This window comes from Pelodiscus sinensis, chromosome 21 (genome assembly GCF_049634645.1).
Source record: "Pelodiscus sinensis isolate JC-2024 chromosome 21, ASM4963464v1, whole genome shotgun sequence".
NCBI classification, from domain to species: domain Eukaryota; kingdom Metazoa; phylum Chordata; order Testudines; family Trionychidae; genus Pelodiscus; species Pelodiscus sinensis.
Window position 1 is genome coordinate 25250841 of NC_134731.1, and position 15512 is coordinate 25266352.

The following is a 15512-nucleotide window of genomic DNA, read 5'->3' on the forward strand; positions in this document are numbered from 1 at the left end:
GGCGGGTGTGTAGGGGCGATTTGGGGAGGAGAAATCAAAGGAGACCTAGAGGAACAGGAATGAGAGAGGGCAGTGGAGGGCTTTGAAGGAGGGGGTTATTTTAGGAACATTGGGGTGACTATAAGGGGCAAAAGGATTCGAGGGAATTCAAGGGGCTAAGGCTCACTGGAGGCATTTGGAGGTTATGGATTGTCTAGAGGAGTTAGGATGGGAGGGAACAAAAGTAGGGTTGCCAAGTGGCTGGTTTTGAACCAGACAGTCCAATATTGGAGCTTTCTGTTTGGGAAATGAGAAAATATAAATAAATCCTTATTTTCTAAATAAGATGTAATGCAGATTGTGATGTAATGTTAAGTGTATCTGGTATTTTTGTTGAAACCATCTGGCAACCCTAAACAAGAGGGGCATTGGGATAGGTATGTAAGCGACTAGTTTACTACCTGATAAGCCTAAGCTTATCAGGTAGTGGAGTCACTACTTGACTAGTTGCTCCCCCAACTACCTCTGTATTAGAGGCAGCAAGTGGCGGGCAGGAGCTGGTATAGAAGGAGATGGTTTAAAAGCCAGTTTCCTTTCACCCAGCATCATCTCAGCAGGGAGAAGAGGCACAGCGGGGGGAAACAACAAAAGCGGGGGTTCAAGCAGTTCCCACTTGCACTAGGTCCCAGTTGCTGTACCTCTGCCATTTAAATGTAATAAGAGCCCTCTGGGCAGAGGCACAGCAGTTGGGGCCAGCACTCTCAAGGACTGTTTGAGTCCCTGCTAGCCTGCTAGCCCCAGGCTCTACACTGCACCTCTTGTCTTCTAAATGTAGTAAGAGCTGTGGGCTGCTATTACTACATTTAAAAGGCAGAGGTGCAGTGGGGATAGCAAGTGCCTCTCTCCTCCCCCCATCAACTAATTCCATCGACTACTCAATTAGCTGATTAATCAAAATTAACATCCCTACTGGGGATGTTAAATATCGGTTAATCGAATAGCCGATTAACCTCATGGATTCTTATCAGTTTCTTGGCCATTCTATAGTCTGCAGGGGAGCGGCTGGCTCCCAAAGACCCCCCTGCTACTCTGTGCTGCTGCTGTGGGATGCCAGGCAGAGCTGGACCACGAGGGAAGCCAGTTTAAAAAAACAGCTCCGCTCACTGACTGTCACTTCTGATACAGAGGCAGCAGCCCCTGTTCAGGGGAGGATCTGAGCTCTCGGACCCTGTGTGATCCGGAACTGAGCCAGGCTGCCTGCCTGCTTGGCTTCTAATACACTTTAAATAAAGAGCCACGACGGGGGTAGGTCCTGGACCTGGTGCAAGATGGGTCTGAGCCGTGATGCTGGCTAGCCTGCTTAAAAACATTTGCTGGTGGGTGGGAGGTAGGAAGGGGAAATGCAAGTAGTCTATAGGATTAACCTATAAGCATTTGCTTATTGGTTAAACGACTATACTATTACATCCCTAATCCCTAGGTTGAGAGTACTGGGGTGAGGGAGAAAAACCAGAGGAGCATATAAGGAACTATGGAATGTAGGGATTGGGAACTGTGACCTTTCTTCCTGATCTTGTCATGCTGTCTTTCCACACAAAATGATAGATGTCTTATCCCTTCTTCTCCTCTTTTTACCAGCATGCTTACCCAGGAACCAGTTAACTGGAGGGACAGGTGAGGGGGAGCAGACCCCCACCCACTGTGGCCTGTGCAGCATGACCTCGGCCGGCCAGAGCAGCCCCCCTGGAGCAGCTAGAGCAGTAGCAGCAGGACTCAGGCCCACGGTGGGCTGGCCTGACCCCAGCTGCAGGGTTTACTGGTTAAACGATTACAATTATATTGTTTAACCAGTTAATATTTTAAATGGATATTTACATTAGTGACCAGTGTAGTAGCAAAGGAGAGTCAATTTCCAGAGGAAGGGAGAAGTGGAGACATAGAGCTGTGCCCTGAGGGAAGGGGCAATGAATATGGAAGGAGCAGCAGAGAGGGAACAGTCCCTGGGGAGAAGATCCTGAGGGAGGGGAAGCTGAAGAAGGTTGGGGGACTAGGAGCAACTAGATGGGTATTAAGTATCAGAGGGGTAGCCATGTTAGTCTGAATCCGAAAAAGCATGGAGGAGTCCTGTGGTACCTTATAGACTAACCAAAGTGGTGTAGCATAAGCTTTTGTGGGCAAAGACTAGTAGATGCATGTAGTGGAAATTTCCAGTCGCAGGTATAAATATGCAGGCCAGAATCAGGCTAGAGATACCTGCGTCTGGAAATTTCCACTACATGCATCTGACGAAGTGGGTCTTTGCCCACGAAAGCTTATGCTACAACACTTTGGTTAGTCTCTAAGGTGCCACAGGACTCCTTGCTGCTCTTTCTTAGATGGGTATTATGATCCAATTGCCCTCACAGCAGTAGAGGACTCCCTCACCTCTCCCTTGGAAGAGACCAGGGACAGACCCCACTTTTTAAACTAACTACTATGTTCTCTGCCTTCCTCCCCATCTGTCCTACTTCAGGGCCTTGATCCTGCTGTGAGGAACTGTGTGGATGTAGAGGATTTATTTAACTCTGTTCCTCAGAGAATCACTTTTGTTGTCTGTATTGAAATAAATTACCAAAATAATTGAAAGTGGCATGATTATATTGTTTCAGAGGGGTAGCCAAGTTTGTCCGTAACAGGAAAAACTTCAAAAACAATAAATAGTCTGGTAGCACTTTAAAGCAGTGTTTCTTAAACTTTTTAAGATGGAGGAACACCAAACAATATTTTTTTTTTTTTGAGGAACATCAAGGACTCGTTGTTGAGGGGGGGAAAAAAAGAGGCCGGGGGAAAGTCATTGAGCAAAAAAATAAAAATAGGGTCTGGGGGAAAGTAATTGGGGGAGGAGGAAGGGGAAGTCACTTGTCCCCTTAAGGGTGGCCATTTTGAACTCTGTTGTTCTCCACGGCACACCTCCGATTGCCTTGCGGCACACCGGTGTGCCACGGAACACAGTTTAAGAAACACTGCTTTAAAGACTAACAAAACATGTAGATGATATCAGCTTTCATGGGTACAGCCCACATTTTCAGATGACCCGAGTGTTGGTTGTCCAGAACCAACAATAAATAAAGGAAGGATGTCGGGGGTGGGGAAAAGGAAGAAGGAAAAAATTGGAGGAGAGAGGTAGAAGCAAGAGGCAGTAGGTAGATAAATGTCGAAGGAAAGCTGAGCCAGTAAGTAACAGGAAAAACTGAAAATCAACAAACAGTCTATTAGCACCTATTAGTTTGCAATGTAAAGGAAGTGTACTAATGCTAGATTCTACATAGACATAAAGAAGCATTGGCACCTTCATTGTTTGGTTGGTTGATAATGTCCCAGCTATCCAATATCACGATTTAAACCATTTGCATGAGAATTAAACTTGTGAATGAAACAGAGTTCCAAACCTTCTCTGTGTATTTGGCTTGTGGAATTGTTCTGTACTAAAACAGCAACTTGGAGATCCGTTCATGAGTGTCCAGAGTGGTTAAAGTGTTCACCAACAGGTTTCTGTATGTTCCCTTTTTGGATATCTGATTTGTGTCCATTAATTCTTTCCCGTAGGGATTGTCCAGTTTGTTCAATATATATTGCAGTGGGGCATTGCTGACGTTTGATGGCATAGGCCACATTACTGGTTGTGCAGTTAAATGAGCCTCTGATTTGGTAGCTGATATGGTTGGGTCCAGTGATTAATTTGCTTGTATAGATATGTGGGCAGAGTTGACACCGGGGCTGATTGCAGGGCTGGGTTCCTAGATGCTTATGATGTAGATGTGTAGCATGGTTACCAGAAAGAATTTGTTTCAGGTTGGGGGGTTGTCTATAAGTAAGAATAAGCCTTTTCCCCCAAGGTCTCTGAGAGTGAGGGGTCATTTTCCAAGATATAGATTGTGTATTATTTTGACAAAAAATGCAGAGTTTTGTAGAATATTTAATTTTGTTGCGGATTTTTTTTTTGGGTGTGTGCAGAATTTCCCTTGTAGATATTTCCTAAGAGCAGCTGTGGAATTAATTTTACTAACTTTGATTAGTTTCATGACTGCTATTCAAAATTGGTAGTCTATCAGAAATCCTGTCAGTTTCACACTGCTGTTGCAGATTGAGAGGCAATTATAGCAGGAGTTGGGACAACCTCAGAAACCTGAGGTTTGAAGAAAAGAATTCCCTCAGTGTTGAGGTCCTGAAGTGAGATTGAGGGGAAAGAGTGCTTTTTCATTTTAGCTGCCTGAAAGGGTGTAGAGAATTCACATTTATGAAACATTTGATAGTTGTACCCGGATATAAAAGATCAATTCCCTGGGCAAGTCAAGGGGCAACACTCTTAGGCTTTCAGGACCCTCCTTCTCAACAGGTGGAATTGATTTGTTCTGAACTGTTTGTGTTTTTATTTCATTTGCTGAAGTCCAACCATTGTGTTTCCTGTTCTTTATCAGAACCAACAAAGTAGATTTTGTAATTGAAGATAGTAATACATTAAAATACTACTTACCAGGTTTCTATATTGGTTTACAGTGATCAAAACCAGTAAGCTGTATGGATTGATACGTTATCTCAGGTCCTCCGATCAGCCCCTTCCCTTTTCATGTTAGGGAAAACCATCAAATTCCAGGCACATACCGTTTTCCTGCCACACCCAAACACTGACCTTACTCTAAGTTAGGATAAGAGGAAGCTGCATACCAAATTTGGTGGTCCTAGCTGTTGCCATTTATTTCTCTCTCTCTCGCGAATGATAATATGGGTAGTGGTTAGATCTCTCCTGTACTACAGCAATGAACCGTTTTAAACACAATGGCATTGTATGAAGATGTTGTTGTATCTGTGTTAAACAAGCCCAAATAATCCAAAAGATTAGATTTCCAAGACAGCGTACATTGTTCAGAAGCTAATAGGAGAGAATGTGAGCTGGTTTCACTTTGTTGGTCAAAAGAATCCTGATCAAGATAGACTAGAGTTTGATACATTGCTATGTACTAAACTATTTACCTTGGCATGATAAGGTAGGGGTGGGTGGGTGTGTGTGTGTGTGTGTGTGTGTGTGTGTGAGAGAGAGAGAACTAATGGGAAGTGAGAAGGTAAATGAAATCTGGAAAGTAGAGAGCAGTATTTATATTGTCTGTGACCATCTATTACGTTGTATATGCAGATATCACTTATTTTTGAAAATTGCACAATACTGAAAGCTTTGGAGGAATGAATTTTAGGAGAATTTACATATGCTTATAAGAATGGAGTCTTAAATACATTGACAATCAAGCCAAGTCCTGTTTTTTTGTGAGATGAAGGGGGTAACTCATTTACGTGCTTTCTTTCCTGAGCAAAGATGCTCAATTTATCTGAAAAGAACATTTCAAAGCAGTTTCCAACCACTAATTTTTAGTATTCAATATTAATCTTGTTAGGAAGTAGGGATGTTAGTATATAGATGTTTAAACGATTGACCGATATGCCTAGACTTACTGGTTAATAAAAATGACTGTGTAACATTCCACTTGCTACCTCTATATCGGAAGCAGCAAATGGAGCGGGGGAGGTGGAGCAGGCTTTTAAGCTGGCTCCCCACAAATGCCAGTTCCTGGGGAGCTGCCTGTCCCCACTTACTGTCTTTCATAGGCAGAAGCATGAGGAGCTGGTTTAAAAGCTGGCTCCCCACGAGCACTGGAGCCACCTGCCCCTCCCTGCTGCCTCTGTATCAGAGGTAGCAGCGTGGTGGGGGGGGGGGAGGATACTGCGGAGTGGTCTCTGTCCTCAGCAGGTCAAGGCTCACCACCCACAGAGCTTGGGCCCCCACAGACAGGGCTGCTGCTACCCTGAGCTGCTGCCTCTGTCTCAGACGCAGCAACGCGGGGTGGCATGGTACTACACGGGAGTGGGGCTGGCTGCCGGCCCTGCCACCAGGGACCATTTTAGTAACCGTGTAACCAATAAAATTTGTTGCAGCTACATGAATACTAAAAAAATGTTATCTAACAACCCTATTAGGAAATGTTTAATCTTAATATTTCTATTAAGGAGTTCTATAGTTTTATAAGGTCAGACGGGAGATTGAGTCATGAGGGGACAGTGGATGCTTTTGCTCAAAAAACACAATCATGAATACTTGTAGAGGCCCATAATAGGCTCCATACTGCAGTTGTGCTACAGTTATGAACATGGAATAACAACCTTTTAAAAAATGGAATAATATTTTAAATTATTAAATATGCTTCTCTTATTGAAACACTTTTGTTCTCTATGGATCAGAAACATTACTCAGATAAGCAGCTCTGTGAATATTGTACATTGTTCTGTGTCACATATAGTTGGAAAAAATAACCCCAACTATACATATAATCACGGCTCGACAATTGGGGCAATCTACTCGCCCATGGCAAATAGATTTTAGCCCTGCATGGCACCACAGCGCGATCAGCACATATGCAGCATGGTCTGCGCATGCGCAGTGTGCCAAACCACGCGACTGGCGAGCAGGGCTTGCTGTCGCTTGTCAAGCTCTGCATATAATATGATGGGGGCTAATTTAGCTACAACTAATCAGGAAAGAGATCTTGAAGTCATTGTGGATAGTTCTCTGAAAATGTCCATGCTGTGTGCAGTGGCAGTCAAAAAAGCAAACAGGATGTCAGGAACCATTAAAAAAGGGATAGAGAATAAGACAAAGAATATCTTATTGCCCTTATATAAATCCATGGTACGCCCACATTTGAATACTGTGTACAGATGTGGTCTCATCTCAAAATAGATATACTGGCATTAGAAAAGGTTCAGAGAAGGGCAACTAAAATGATTAGGGGTTTGGAACAGGTCCTGTATGAAGAGAGATTAAAGAGACTGGGACTTTTCAGCTTGGAAAACAGGAGAGACTAAGGGGGATATGATAGAGGTATATAAAATCATGAGTGGTGTGGAGAAAGTGAATAAGGAAAAGTTATTTACTTGTTCCCATAAAATAAGAACTAGGCGCCACCAAATGAAACTAATGAAACTAGAGGCACCAAATGAAACTAGGGGCAACAGGTTTAAAACAAATAAAAGGAAGTTCTTCACACAGCTCATAGTCAATCTGTGGAACTCCTTGCCTGAGGAGGTTGTGAAGGCTAGGACTATAACCGAGTTTAAAAGAGAACTAGATAAATTCATGGAGGTTAAGTCCATTAATGGCTATTAGCCAGTATGGGTAAGGAATGGTGTCCCTAGCCTCTGTTTATCAGAGGGTGGAGATGGATGGCAGGAGAGAGATTGCTTGATCATTACTTGTTTGATTCACTCCCTCCGGGACACCTGGCATTGGTCATTGTCGGCAGACAGGATATTGGGCTGGATGGACCTTTGGTCTGACCCAGTATGACCATTCTTATGTTCTTGTGAACACAGGTTTTAAATTGTGGATTATTTTAGACTTTCTTTCATAGTAGGTGGAAATATATGTGCGTAGATCTGACCACAGGATATAAAATCATCACACCCAAGAAATATATTAGAAAATCTCATTTTTTTTAATATATCCTAAGCCAACATTCCTCAATGTGGGCCGTGAGCCGCCTTTGGCAGATCTGCTAGTGGGCCTGTACTGCTTTGTTTAACTAAAGGGTCCATAGCTACAGAGCTTTGTGGCTCCCATTGGCTCTGGTTCACTGTTTCTAGCCAAGGAGAGCTGTGGGAAGCCACTGAGAGCCACAAAGCTCTGTAGCTATGGACCCTTTAGGTAAACAAAGCGGTGCAGGACAGCTAGTGGGTTTCTCAAAGTGGACCCATGGCCCATTTTGAGAAACTCTGCCCTAAGCAATTAGGTTTTTTTCAAGAGCTATTAGTGTGTACTTAAATGATAGTCGACTATACATATTCTTACATGGGATTCTGGAAGCAGCAAATATCATTCCAAGCCTACTGTTGGGTGGAAGTGTCATGAAGTTCTTTCAGGGTGTATTTGATGGTTCATATTCAGGGCGTGCCCTGTTAACAGCATTCAAGCTGCTTGCTTCCAACTTTAATAAGGGTACATTATCTTAGGCTTTTCCTCCTGACCTTTGAAGTCATATTAAGACTACAGTGGTTTGATTTTGAACTGTACTTTGAACTCTTTGTTGTGACAACCCAAGTAATGTTTGATAAAGTTAATTCCCATTGAATTGTTCCACTCTGAAACAAAGATCTAAGTTTCTTGCTTTACTGTTACATGTAATGCCATAATTTTACTATCACTGAAACTGTGCTAGCAACAGTGTTCGAACATTGTTGCTAACATATTCTCAGCTGTAGGAAAAACCAGGAATCTCTGACACTCCATCTGAAATTGGTCTATGTGCCATACAGATGCTGTTATTTTTAAGGCATTATCAAAAGCTTTACCTTCTGGAGCCTTTGCCCATCCACGTGGTTTAATAGTTATTATTGAGGATGTTTAAAATGCAGTTATCAGGCTAGTTGATAGGACTGCTCTGCTGAGCAGTCTCGACTCATGCCGGCTCTGGAAGCCACCAGTGCTGCAGTTCTGCATTTTAAATGTAGGAAGAGATGCCCGGTCCCAGCTTGACTGAGTCCAGCAGCCCTGTTCGTGGCAGACAACCCTGTCTGCTGCAAACAGGGTCTGGTGCCGGACCAGCCCCTGTTCACGGCGTCCAGGGCTGTCTGCGGACAAGAGCTACTCCAGCAACAGCCCCTGTCTGCTGCCAGCCCTCTCTGACACAAACAGGGGCTGGTGCCAGAGCAGCTTCTGTTTGCGGTGAACAAGGCTTGCCACCACGAACAGAGGCTGCTCCAGCACCAGCCCCTGTTTCTGGCAGCCAGGACTGGCTGCGGACAGGGGCTTGTGCGCTAGCAGATTTACCTCGCATTGCTCAGGTCCGTAATTCAGGGATTCTATCAAGTGTATTCTGTTTCTTCATCCCTATAAACTCTTATCACTCGCTATGTTTGAACAAAAAAGGGCTATTGTCAGTTTGATTTCCAGTAACATTATCTTCTAGTTTTCAAAACATAAGCATTAATTTCTCCATTTTATCTCTTTTCTGTAAAGTTTGAGAAGCAAGCCTATTCTAGGTTCAGCCTATTTTTCTGGCTCATCTTGCTTCAGTCTTTTTCAACATTCTCTTAATTATGTCAATTGAGGACTGTTCTTGAGCAGACACATTCTTTAAAATATATAGTAGAGAACTCAGCCAGCTATCCTGAGCTAACTAGTTACCGCAAATGACTTTGATTATTTTAAAGGCATATAATCTTAGCTGTTCAAACAAACAGAAAAACAAGGCACTCTTACACAAACATCCCTCCAATAAATTTGATGTCTTGTATTTACTACGCTGTAAAAATAAGACAAGCACCTGAAGACCTGTGCATCTCAAAGTCCAGACTTTAACTGTCTTTGAAATATGTAGATCTCCTGGCTAAGTTCTTTATAGTTAAGGTTGAGGTAATTCCCAACTTCTTTGGAGTGAAACAGACGTTCCTGCATTTCCTGTTTTAGTAGTTGGATTTTATTTTTTCCCTTGTCAGTTAGATAAAAGTTAGCATTCTAAAGCTCTCATTTGGTGAAAATGTAGCTATCATTTGGATTTTTGCAGGAGGTGAGAACTTTTTTTTTTTTTAGTAGTTTGTCATTTCTATAAAATGGCTTAGTTTAGACATTTTGCATTTGTTTTTACTGTATAGGCCATGTTGAACACATTTGCTTTTTGGTGTTTTAGGGAAGAATAAAAGCTGGAGAGAGGGCTAGCGTTATTTCAAAATAACTTAGTCCTCATCTGTACAGCAGGCAGTTATTTCAAAATGATGTTGAAATACTGTCAAGTTGGAGGACTTCTTACTCCAACTCCTGTAGCCCTTATTGTATGAGGAGAAAAGGAAGTTGGAGGAAGAAGTGCTCTATTTTGAAATAAGTGCTGTGTAGACACTCAACTTGTGTAACTTATTTTGAGTTAAGCTCTGCTGTGTAGACGCACCCTAAGGTTAAAATTACAGGGGAAGTCTTTCTGACTCTGTTATATCTTAGGGGGCTGACAAGCCATCTTATTAATTGATTTTTGTGGGAAAGCCATGCAAATGCTATAGAGCTAATTGACATCTGTAATGAGCTAAATCACATTTTCTGTTAAAATGAATTTAGCTTTGCAGGAAATGCTGATTTTTTCTTTAAACCTTTTAGAATGTTCTTATTCAGAATATCTCACACAGCTATTCTTTTTCTGTTTGGAGTAAATACCAATCTTCCTTCATTTTTCTTTCTTGCAGGCCTTTGCACAGTTTGATGCTGAGGGAGATGGTACTGTGGATGTGGAGAATATGCTGGAAGCACTCAAGAATTCCAATGGAGCCAATCTTCAAGGGGAACTTAGTCATGTAATTAGACAGCTGCAGGCTTGCTCACTTGTTCCAGGTAAGAGAAGATGAGGAAATAACTGTTTTCCCCTCATCCCCCCCCCCCCCCCCCCCCCAAGGAAAGCTCTCTCAATCAACAGTTGGTCCTAATCTTTCTCCCCAAACTGTCTTCAGTCCAAGCAATTACATTTTTCATTTGAGGAAATGTTATGTGAAGCTTTTGAAGACTCATTTCCCACAATTGCCAGCAAGCTAGCTGGTATTAATACTTTTTTTTTTTAACTCCTTGTGAGTGGGGAAACATCTTAGCTAGTTTAAATTATAGATAGAAAACAAGTTTCTCATTGTACTTCATCTTCAGAGTGATTTTTTTTCTGACTAATGTTATGTAATTGTCAGTGCCATCATCACACTTGGCAATTGAGATCCTCATCTATCACTCCATCTGATTCGGTCTATAGTCATGCCATTCATTCTTTTGCTGTCTGTCATACAAAGAGGGTTTGATGGTGAAAGGAACCATTAACTATTCTCTTTGAATTCTGATTGATACGCATCATTTGCATAGAGTAGAACCTCAGACTTATAAACATCTTAGGAGTGGAGTTGCTTATAACTCCAAATAAAATATTATGGTTGTTCTGTCAAAAGTTTACAACTGAACATTAACTTAATATAGCTTTGAAACTTTACTGTGCAGAAGAAAAATGCTGCTTTCCCTTTTAGTTGTTTACTTTTTATTTTTTTATCTCTGCTGCACAGTATTTGCATATTTCTGGTTCCAAATGAGATATGTGGTTGACTGGTCCGTTCATAATGCTGTTTTTCATAACTCTGAGGTTCTACTGTATGTTTTATTTTCCTGAGTTAATTCAAAGAGAAACATGACTCATGGGCAATTTTAGCTTTCATACTGCCCATAATTATTCATTTTAGACACACCTAAAATAAATATGGTAAATCTATTAGGGCAGAGCTGGGCAAAATATGGCCTTCATGCTGAATGCAGCCTGCCGTACTGTCAGATCTGGCTGCAGAACAGTGGGGAGCCTCAGGCAGGCTCCCTGCTTCCCTCCTCCTCCCCCCGGCACACTGCTCAGAAAAGCAGCTACCAGGACATTTCTCTTCCACAGCTGTGAGCCTGGGGAAGAGGCTTTACATGCTGCTAGGGAATGGGGCTTTATGCACTGCTCCCTCCCCCAACACAATCCCATTGGCCAGTTTCCTCTCCTCCAGCTCTTATTCAGAGACTCACATGGCCCCTGCAGCCTGTGCAGAGGTAGGGCAGACAGGGAGGCTGTCTAAGGAATGTGCAGGGCTGCTGGCCGGGAGTCACTCAGGCAAGTCTCCCAGTCAGAACCTGCCACTGGCACTCCAGCCCCTCCTACTCCTGTCCCCCTACTTCATATAACCCAAACCCTCTGCTCCCCCAAACTGAACCTATCCCTGCACCCAGATCCTGCATTCCAATCCCCTGACCAAGATCATAACCCCCTCCCGCCCTAGGTCACAACCCAAACCCCTCCCTGTATCTCCTCCTGTACCCCAATCCCCTACCCCAGGTCACAACCCAAACCCCTGCATCCACTACTGCACCCCAGACCATCACCCCAGGCCTCTGCTCCAGGTGACAAGCTCCTCTTGCCCCAGGTCACAATCCAAATCCCTGTACTTTCCTCCTACACCCTAGTCCTTCATGTAAACTGCCTCCCAGAACCCACACTCCCTCCTGCACCCCAATCCTTTGCCCCAAGCTCTCTTCTGCATCCAACCTCCTTCCCAGACCCCTCACTTCCTCTATTAATATCGTGGAAGAATGCAGCCTTTCACTACTTCCCAAAATCCTGGAGTGGTTCCCCATCAAAAATTGACCACCCCTGTATTGGAGAGAGACGTACAGAACTCAAAACTGCCATTTCATAACAGAATTTAAGTGCCAGGAAAAATGCAGCTGTTCATTATCAACTTTCATATGAAAGAATTTGAATTCTGGTAATTAGTGTTCTAATGCACTGGAGGAAGTAAAAAGGATAACGTGTATCAATTTCTTCTGCATATCTTCCAAACTTCAGATCTTTGAAACATCTGTCACTTTCCAGATTTCAGCCTTCTAAGGCTTCAGTGGAATGTGTATCAGTCGTTTAACTTCCTTCAAAACTTTAATTATCTTTCTCAGGAAGTGCTCGATATAGATGTGATTAAGAGGACTTGACAATCAGTTTTTTATGATAGCTAACAGAAGAGTAGGAGTTCTTTCTACCAATGTAGCCAGCTGTTCAAATCAAAATACCATTATCGAGGTAGCATTAGAATCTAATATATCAGTATTCAAATAAATGCAGTGGTGCCCTATTAACATAAAAACTAACTTTTTAACTGTTTTTTTTTTTTAAAGCAGTGACATCAAAATAAAGACTTTAGGCTCACACTTGTCAACCATCCAAATCATTCCAGTGCCTGGAAAACTATTTGTATTCTTGTGCTTTCCCCAATTAAGTTTTAAATGTCTTAAGTGTGCACCATTTCTTTTTGAAAAATCTTCCACAAGCTGATTCATTAGTTGATTAAAATGCAGCTGATCAGTGATAATGTATTGTGGTGAGGAGAGAGGGTGCTGTTTGGTTGCTGCAGAGTGAGGCAGGTGATACAGGAAACAGAAATAACTTTTATGTCTCTTTAGGTTTTATTGACATATTTTCTGAGTCGAAAGAGCAGCTTGGTCTTCATGCTTCAATGATATTGAGATTCTTGCACCGGAACCGTATTTCCAGTATTGTCATCCCATACCCTGTGTTGGAGTATTTCAATAATATTTGTACGATGCGATCTTCAGTACTGAAGGATTCTTTAGATAAGCTTCTTCTGAAAGAAAAGGGTATGTGAACTTGATACAGTTTCTCTGATGTGCTTGATGTAGCCAGGGGTTGAAATAGGAATTAAAAGCCACAAACATACAAGACCCCTGTCCTCTCTTTCAAAATTTTTGTTGGAAGTGACTTCTGAGGCTGACACACTTGCCTTTCCCTTTTCCTTGGAGTAAGTCTAATGGTAAGAAATGGTTCCCTTAATCCTATCTATTGTCTGATTTGTGAGTGACTGGCATGGATGTTTCTCTCCTATATCCTAATCATTTTTCAGAATGAAGATTTATTTGTTATATTGTGTTGGATCAAACCCCTTTACTGATCATAGTTGGTTCACTGGAAACATAGTTTATATGTGAACCATTCCTAAAGCAAATTGTCCAGTAGAAAAGAAATCTATTAAGTTGTTGGCAATGTGTTTTCTGTGGTTATCCAAGTGGTATCCTGTGTAGAATTTGAATCTGGCACTATGTTCATAGTTTGGCACTTCTAAGAAAAAGCTTACTTTCTAAAGTTTTTGTTAGACTTTACACGTTTTTCCATTCTTCCATACTTGATTATTTTCTCCAGGTTGAAAAAAATCAAGTAGAATATTTCTGCAGAGAAGCAATTAGCTCTGTCTCCTCTCTAGAATGGCTGGCTAGATTTCCTCGCTTGGTTTATTTTCCACTGTTTGCAATTGTGTAATAATCAGGGCTCGACAAATAGGTTAATCTACTCGCCTGTGGCAAGTAGATCATAGCCCGGCGCGGCCACGTAGCACGGTCAGCTCATGTGCAGCGTGGTCTGTGCATGCACAGCATGCACTTCCGCATGGCTTGACAAGCCCTGGTAATAATAATCCAAAGACTATGTTAAAAGTTAAAGCAGGGGTGTGGAACTTAAGGCTTGGGGGCTGGATACAACCCCTGGCTTGCCTGGATCCAGCCTCTAAGGCTCAGGGCTCCACCTTCAGCATTGGGGAGCCTGCGCTGATGCTCCAGCCCCCCTGCTATCTCCCTGCAGGGCTAGAGCACACAAAATTTACCTGCCTGAGCCCCACTAGATTCTGTGAGGAGTGTCTTTTTCCTTCTCAGTTGGGGGCTATGTCAGTGAGGTGTGGGGTTTTTTTTTTTTTTTGCGTCTCACTTGTGTGTGGCCCCTGACTGATTTTTCTGTGGGTCAGTAGCCCCAGATCCTAAAAGGTTCCCCACCTCTGAGTTAGTCTGCAAAACTTCCAGTGAAATATAGAAGTATTTCACATTGACAGTTGCAAATTAAGATTAAGTCTTGGCGTGCACTCTGTGCTGCAAAATTTTAATAAAACATTGCTATCTTCTGTTTTAAATATGGCACATACTTGGGGTAAGTCTATACAGCATTCTAAACTCAATATAAGATGCGCAAATTGTGCTATGCAAATTGTGTATCTGTTTCGATTGAATTTTGAAATAGCGTATTTTGAAATTTGGTGCATCTACACAGCACCAAATTTTCAAATAACATGCTATTTCGAGACATCCCTTAGCCCTCATAGTATGAGGGTTACAGGGATGCCTAAATAGCACAGCCGCTATTTCGAGACACATATCTCAAAATAGTGGGAATCTTTGAAAGATGCAGGGAAGCTATTTTGGAATACTTCTGGTATCCTAAAATAGCCCTGCTGTGTAGACACATCCTTGCAGAGAATGTGTTACAGGAGATATGAATATGGGAAATGTGATTGCTTTTAAGTGTCCTTATCCGTGACTTCTTTTTTCTGTGTCGTTACAGAATCCCCCAGTGATCTGAATGGTAACCAAGACATGGACAAACTCAAAACTGTCACTAAGTGCTATACTCACATAGAAACCTCATCCAACTCTGCAGACATTGACAAGATGACTAATGGAGAAACCTTATCCTTCTGGCAGTCAGATGGGAGTGCTCGCTCACATTGGATACGGTCAGTAGCATGGTAATAGGCATCTGGGTTTTAGGCTTGTCAGCACTTAAGATGTACAGTGCGGAATACTTATTTTAATGTTACTAGACTGTAACTGAGTAGTCAGATGCAAACACGTGATTTTTATGCATCATCTTAATCTTTATATTAAGATGAAAAGTATTAACTTTGGTTACAACTGGCTAAAAAGACATGAAGTTAAATCTTATTTTCCATTTTTGTTTTGAGTATGCATGTGTGGCATGGGGGGAAATTACTACTTTTTTATTTTTTTAGCATCTTTGGTATTTTTTAAAGTTTTTTAGCTGTATCATGAATGTTTAAGTACTACCCAATACAAGTATATTAAGAGACTCATGTCACAATTTTGAAGTAAAATATATCACTACTTTTAATATAGA

At 42.1% G+C, this 15512-nt stretch overlaps 1 protein-coding gene across 1 annotated transcript in view; it reads left to right on the forward strand.

The window, feature by feature from the left end:
- The window catches only part of ZZEF1 (zinc finger ZZ-type and EF-hand domain containing 1), a 92156-nt gene that overhangs the window by 898 nt on the left and 75746 nt on the right, over positions 1 to 15512 (forward strand). Inside the window, exons 2-4 of the mRNA XM_075904370.1 lie at positions 10234 to 10378; positions 13001 to 13195; positions 14940 to 15111. Of these exons, the coding sequence (XP_075760485.1) occupies positions 10234 to 10378; positions 13001 to 13195; positions 14940 to 15111 (512 nt within the window). The remainder of the gene's footprint in view (positions 1 to 10233; positions 10379 to 13000; positions 13196 to 14939; positions 15112 to 15512) is intronic.